General features: G+C 42.8%; 1 protein-coding gene across 1 annotated transcript; it reads right to left on the bottom strand.

Annotated features, from left to right (window-relative positions):
* Positions 1-1001: 1001 nt before the first annotated feature.
* On the bottom strand, positions 1002-7283 carry NODAL (nodal growth differentiation factor). The gene is given in 5 exon segments (XM_067552987.1): positions 1002-1538; positions 3052-3137; positions 3140-3413; positions 4319-4489; positions 7272-7283. Coding segments are annotated over 5 exon segments (696 nt in total). The 3' UTR covers positions 1002-1385.

Genomic DNA, 7283 nt, shown 5'->3' with positions numbered 1-7283 from the left:
TGAGATTAGAGCCTTGATCTCGGAGCCCCCCTATACGGTCTTCTACAAAGACAAAGTATAGCTGAGACCCCACCCGGCCTTCCTGCCTAAGGTGGTGTCCCAGTTCCATTATAACCAAGATATCTTCCTTCCTGTGTTCTTTCCAAAACCACACGGGACGGAGGAGAAGCAGAGATGGCACTCACTGGATGTCAGGCGAGCCCTGGCTTATTACATAGAACAGACCAAGCCGTTCCAGAAGTCAACGCAGCTGTTCGTGGCAGTGGCAGACCGGATGAAAGGCTCACCTGTCTCCACCCAGTGCATCTCCACCTGGATCACCGCCTGCATTAAGACCTGTTATGAACGGGCGAAAGTGCCGCTTCCAGGACGTGTGACAGCGCACTCAACCAGAGTCCAGGCCTCATCTGCGGCCTTCCTGGGAGGAGTGCCCCTGCAGGACATCTGCAGAGCAGCAACCTGGTCATCGATCCACACCTTTATGTCCCACTACGCCATCGTACAGCAGGCGAGAGAGGACGCAGGATTTGGCAGGGCCGTCCTGGCAAGGGCGGCACAACGCTGACTCCTACCCACCTCCAAGGTATGGCTATTTAATCACCTATAATGGAATGGATATGAGCAATCACTCGAAGAGAGAAAACAGGGTTACTTACCAGTAACTGTTGTTCTTCGAGATGTGTTGTTCATATCCATTCCACACCCACCCTCCGTGCCCACTGTTGGAGGCGGCAGAAAGAAGGGACTGAGATCCCGCGGAGTCGGCAGCGCCCTATGTACCACGGCATGAGCGCGGTACTCCAGGGGGCACCTGAGCCGACCCTACGGGGCCTAAGGGGAAAAAAGTTCCAGGAATCTGTGCACTGGCGCGCACACACCTATAATGGAATGGATATGAGCAACACATCTCGAAGAACAACAGTTACTGGTAAGTAACCCTGTTTTTTACCAGTTCATTTCTGATGTAGCTCATCCTGAACTCATGACAAATAGTCTCAGACGGCACATCGATTTGTATTTCAGCCTCCTGATTTCAATAGCTATGGTTATTCACCAAGAGGTAAGTATACACATATATACCAACAAATGGATATTTATATTCCATACTTAGACCGCGGGTGTTAATGTTGTGTACTTTCCTTTAGTTGTCTTGATATCAGCTGAAAGAAGTATTAGGGTTTGGCACAGCTTGTCATCCTACTGCTTGTATGTGAAAAAGTTTCCTTTTTCTGTTGTCAAAAATGCTGTGTAACTTTTAAGATGGCTACAGTAGGCTAAGGGCACAAGTGCTGTCTTGTCCATGGTAACTGTTTGCAGACATTCAAATTGGGCTACAGACCCTACCTCTGTAGAACTGAAAGCCTGCACAGAGCTCTGAAGTTTCCTCAGTGACAGCCACATTCTTCTACAATCATGTCCTCATGGTGGCCTGTTGTAACCTGTCCCTCTTCATAATAGAGCATGCTAAGTGGACTCCTTCTGACTGGACTGCAGCAGGAGGCAGGGACTCGATCAGGGTGATAATATTTCAGCAAACTCTGGAGGGGGGGAAAAAGAGCCAAATGTCACATGAAAGATAGTGGTGGTTGGGTTTTTTTTGTTTTTTTTTTTCCCTTTTCCCTTTTGGGGAGGAGAAGGAAAGGAACAACATGCCCTGACTGAATCCAGATGCTTAGCATCAAGTACTAAGAAAAGAGAAGCAAGGTAGTTAGGGGAAAGGGTAATGAGTTATCCTGAGGGGTGGACAGCAGCATGACTAACAACTTTTTGGAGAACTTGAAATTCAGCCAGTAAGGTGCCGAAGCTGGTGTCATTTGACAGGCTGTCTGAGAGAAAGGAAGAAAGCTGGGGTGTTCAGTAAGCAATGGTAAAGTCGTTGGAATTTTAATATTTTATTTGCAATCCATCTTTAAATTTGACTTTAAAAATATAGCTCTTTAAAACATCTTCAGAAATGTCTGACAAATATGTTTCATGTGACTGCCTAAACTTTGTGTTCTCTGTGATTTTAAGCTTTGGGAGATACAAGGAAGACTTTGGACAGTATCCCTGGATAAAATCCTGACCCTAATGAAATCAATGGTAAAACTCCCATTAACTTCAGAGAGATCAAGATTTCACCATAAGTCCCTATTCTTGGATACTGTGCACAAAAGGAAGAATGGCCCTATAGTTAAGGCACAGAACTGGGAATCAGGAGGTCTGGGCTTAATCTGTAGAAGAGCTGGGAATAATTGATTTGTCCAAGGTATAACAGTAATCACTCTCTGCCTCAGTTTCCTTATCTATCAAGAAGTGTTTCAAAGCTAAATTGTTTTGTGTGCTTTGAGAGCCTCATATGGGAGGTGCTGTAGAAATGCAAAGTATTATGATTTATATCCATCCTAGAGAAAGTTACATTTGTCCAAGGTTTTCACCGATGTTGATTATCCACAAGTATGTTGAAACAGTTCTGTTAAGCTTAAATAGTAAAGGACTATACAAGAGCATTAAAGTACCCTTACATCTCATTTGGCAGCACAGACTGATTTTCAACCTAGGATGCCTAACACTGATTTCCAAACTATGCTCTGCAGAGAATTGCTGGTGGTCCACAAAGAACCAGCTGGTTTCTGGTTCCTCCCTTCTTGTTTCTAGCTATTAAAATGCATTAAAACAAGCTAAAAATACATGAACTATTTTCTTCTTGTTATTTTTTTGCATGTAAGCAATTGCTGTAGTTGCCAAAGGAATGCTACAGAGATTATGGAGAGAGAGGAAGGTGTCCACAAGGCACTCTTTTAAACTGGTGCCAATACTATGAAAATGTTGAACTCCTGCCTTACTAAAATATTAAGTAGAAAGGAGCAATGGAACAGCACTTTAACGTCTAAGGCTCCCTAAGGATACTGACTGCTGGATGGGGGAGCCATTCTGGTTTCCAATAGAAGTAATTGTGTATCTGCAATAAAAAGGTTTTAACATGGAGAAAACAATTAATCTTATCAATTCACATAGATCACAGTTTTATTTACTGAGAAACCCTGAGACTGATCAGAAAAGGCATCTTACTTGCATATAGGCATTGTTAGCGGGCTGGAATTCCACTTTCAGTGGCATGGGACATTCCCCTTCACTGCGGAAAGCATTGTATTTTGGGGGTACGCAATCCATGAGGCCCAGCCTATTCCATCAAAATCCACATGGAAGTCCACTCTTCTGCACAGTGACTTAGAACCAGCTCCCTCTGAGCTCTGTAAAAGCAGCTCTTGGAGTCTTTTGTGGCACCTGTGCCTCTGGGTGCTCCACAGGTGCATCATGCCTTCTTGGATACTTTGCCTTGGATACTTTGAGCCCTTGGGCATCGCCAGTAGCATTGAGCTTCCCAATCCCTTCCCTCCTTTGGAGAGACTGGAGACAAACACTACAAACTCCTGATTGTCAACAGAATCCAATTTACTATACTTGCACTCTTTTTTTAGGCAAATGTTTGGCATATCTCTGTCTGAGCTGGAGATCTCCAGGATAAATTCTTTGTTGAGCTGCTACTGTTGAACCATTTGGAGAACTGCTCTGTGACTTCCAGGACCATCCAGTTTGAGGGAAAGGTGGGTGAGGCAGCAAATGAGCCCAGATGGAGATTACCCAGGTGTTGCAGTCAGGTAAAGGAATCCCCAGATTACCAAGCACCATGCTGAGAAAACAGTTTCTTAACTATTTACAAGTTTATTTGAGGCAAAGGGGATGTGGGGGACTTAAGCAGATTAGAAGAAGAACAAGACACAGAGTACACTAGGTAACGATTATATGAGTTTCAAAAGCATAATCAAATTAATGTTACTTATACCTGAAAACTATAACAAGAATACTATTTAAAATCTTACCACCACGAGGAACAGGGTCATGACGCCTGACCAATGGGGGACATGAGAAAAACTCGGATTCAAAACTCGGACCGGTTACACTTGACTCGACTCTCACCCAGCAGAGGACTCGGGGGCGGGAAGAGGTAGCAGCTCCATGTGATCAGGCTGGCGGGCCGATAGCTCTTCGGCCAGGCCCGCCAAAATGCAGCAGTTATTATGCACTTGGAGGGGTGTGCAATATTTGTAACAGCTGATGGCTGCCCCTGTTCGTGAGAGGTGTGCATTATTCGTAACAGCCGATGGCTGCCCTGGGCTTTTTGCAACGTCCCATTGTTTGCCATTTCAGACGTGCTATCTTAGGTGTGTCAGGAAAGGTCCTGATAAGGTCAGGTCTCAGGTCTACTGTAATTGCCGAGCGGGAGGGGGTGAGCAGGGGCGAGTGCCAGTCACTAGATATTATACTGTCGCCACACCAGGTAGTCACTGTCACTCTGATAAGTTGTTTCCTTCTGGTAAAAGATACCTAGCAGCACTGGGGCATCAGCAGGTTCAGAGTGTCCCTGAGACCTGGACAAATGGAATCTTAATTCAGCCAGCTGCAGCTCCTCCCTTGGTTTAATGGATGAGAAGTTGAAAATAATGACCTATTTCTGCCCCACCTGATCAACACCTATGCAAAGCAGCAAAAAAGAAGGATTTCTACTGGAACTTAGTTCCACATGTGATAACAGCTACATAACCAAGTACAAGGACAAGAAGAGATTTATCTCTGGGATCAGTCTGCTTTATGAAAATGATTTTTTTGACTGCAATATATATATTTCAGACAGAGCACAGCAAAACTCTTCACAGAGATATTTGTAAGTTAAACAGAAAAGATGTTTTTAAGGTGATTTAACCAACTCTCAACAGATGCAGCAATAAGATTAATAGATCTAAAGAGCAGAAGGGACCATTATGATCATCACATCTGATTTTCTATGGCTGGCAAGTTTTCTTCCACCTTCAGATATTTTCTTCCATCAGTAAGGGTGGCAGTTAGATATGGCAGGACATGGCATTCGCCCTATTCTGATTTTTCATAACAGCTGGTAGTGACTTCCCCCCCAGCCTTCCCTCACCAGCCAGGACTTGGAGCAATGCAATTACTTTGCTTGCTCCTCTCCCCCATTATCCCCAACTGGCCTACTCTTTGCTCAGCCAATAGGAATGTGGTATGTGGCAGAACCAATAGCAGGGCTGGGAGCCTTGCAGCACTTTTCAATCTTGAAAAAACAAACAGGCTCAGCTGGTGGAAGCAAAGCAAACTCTCAGCAGGATCTGTGCTTAGTCTGAAGATGTTGCAGATTTCACCATGATCTGCCCCACATCTTCACATTGACATGTTAAAAAGCTAGGAGCAAGCTCCTTGACCTTGTAACACCAATAGACACAGCACAATAGCAGCAGCCCAGGCACATTCAGGTGATAATTATCCTCACAGACAGCCCAGCTTTGGAAGCTTCAGGCTGCAAGAGCAGCACTGAAGAATGACCACCTGGAATCTTTCCCTACTGTGAAGGAATAAGTAAACACTGTCACACCACAAATATTGTTTAAATTACACTTAAAACTTCCCTATTTTTTCCAATGCCCTAATCTTTTAGTGAATAGCAGTACTCCAGCGTGGCTGTTTATTCTGCCATTTAATCCCATTGTGAGAATCTTTCCGACCATGGGCTTTGGTTGGGTCAGGTTACCAGGTAGGTCCACATAAGCTGTTACATACAAATGCTGTGAATGCCTTGATCTTACCAAATCTCCCCAGGGTTGCATTTTTCTAGGACCTTTTCCCCAGAATACCTTCTGAGGAGTTGGTGGTCCTTTGTATGTGCAGATACAAGCTACTGCTGCCCTCAAGCAGCCATTGTAGCTGTGTATGATGTGCTGTATGTCCTTCTTGTCCTGGTAAGTAATCTTAGCTCCTCTTGTCTTGTACTTACTCTTTAATATTTCTGAGGGTCCAGAGTCTCATAAACTTGAGTACCTCAGTGAATTTCATTGAAGTTTGATGTTTACTCTCTCAAATCCTTACAGCTATGCACTAGAAACCTCCTTCCAACTTAATCTTTTTTATTTATCATAATTATTTGTATAAAACCTTCAGTGCACATAAACCCAAGCCTATATGAAAAATGTGTAAGATTTGGCTGCCAAAATTTGTTCATTATAGATCAATGCTGCTGACATCCATCATTTAATTACACTCTAGATAGTGGTTTCTTTAAAGAGATTTTTTTTAAATTTGGTATCTCAGCTATTTTTGAGCCATCATTAATTTCACCCCCTCCTTCATTTGTTAATTAATGCACATATTGTCTCTCTAATACTACTTTCCCCCTTGACAAACTTTTAAATGTTCATCTTAACCTTGTAGTTTAGCATCAGCTCATTTATGTTAGTGGTGAAAGATGATCAGGTTACAACACATAATCTGAAAACTTCTTTCATGATGGAAAGATCTCCAAAAATATCATGCCCAAGAATAATATAGAGATCATGCAGCTGTTGTGCTGGCCCTCTATATAATGGAAACCACTTCAAGCCAGGGGATGCTGCACCCCTAATTCCAGCACCTATGACTTATTTTATAAAAACAACAAAGTTATAAAACCATAACTACAAAAAAAATTCCAAAACCTTTTTAAAAAGGCTATGTATCTGACTGAAAATTGTTCTTAGACCAAGATTCCTGTGCAGATTGCAGCCCAAACATTGGAGCACTTACTAGGATACTGAAAGTGAAATGAATTACAAGTAGAAGAACTGATTTTTCCCCATTGTCTACACTTAAACACACGCAGAAAGTAAAGCACATAAGTAGTTACCAACTACATTACACTTTTTTAAATTCTTTCATTTGTAGTGGCCTAAATCAGTGTTGTCATTATTATCTGCCTAGTCAGATGTGGGATTGGTAATCTTTTTCTGTATTCTGATTGTTCTAAATTTACAAATAAACTTAAAATATGGCTTAATTGGGGTTTATTTATTTCTTTATAAAGGAATTAGGTACAGTGCTCCTGTCAGCTAAATCTCTAACTTATTACTTGCAAAAAAACCTAGAGGCCTAAGTAGTCCCTGTAATCTTGGTTAAAGTTGCCCCACCCTAGTAAAATCTGAAATGGTGCCCCTGTCTGTAAACCTCGCCCGCTCAGTCTTCAAGAGAGAAGCAGAGATGATCGCCTTACTTAACTTTTTAATTAGGCTCTGATCCTAGCAGGTGGACTTCTGTACCTGTGTGGGGCTTCATGAAAGACAAAGGGGCTCCAGGAAGGCAAAGGGGCTCCAAGGAAGGCACATACATATAGTAGTATGGGTGCTCTAGATATGTATCCTTCTTGAGATATGTATCCTTCTTGAGATAAAAGGTAAATATATGCTCACCTGCTCCAACAT

The sequence above is a fragment of the Emydura macquarii genome, unplaced genomic scaffold, assembly GCF_026122565.2.
Source record: "Emydura macquarii macquarii isolate MOO-44397 ecotype Brisbane River unplaced genomic scaffold, CSIRO-AGI_Emac_v2 contig_1390, whole genome shotgun sequence".
Classification (NCBI taxonomy): Eukaryota; Metazoa; Chordata; order Testudines; family Chelidae; genus Emydura; species Emydura macquarii.
The sequence above is the reverse complement of the archived record's forward strand: the minus strand, read 5'-3'. Positions and strand labels throughout refer to the sequence as shown.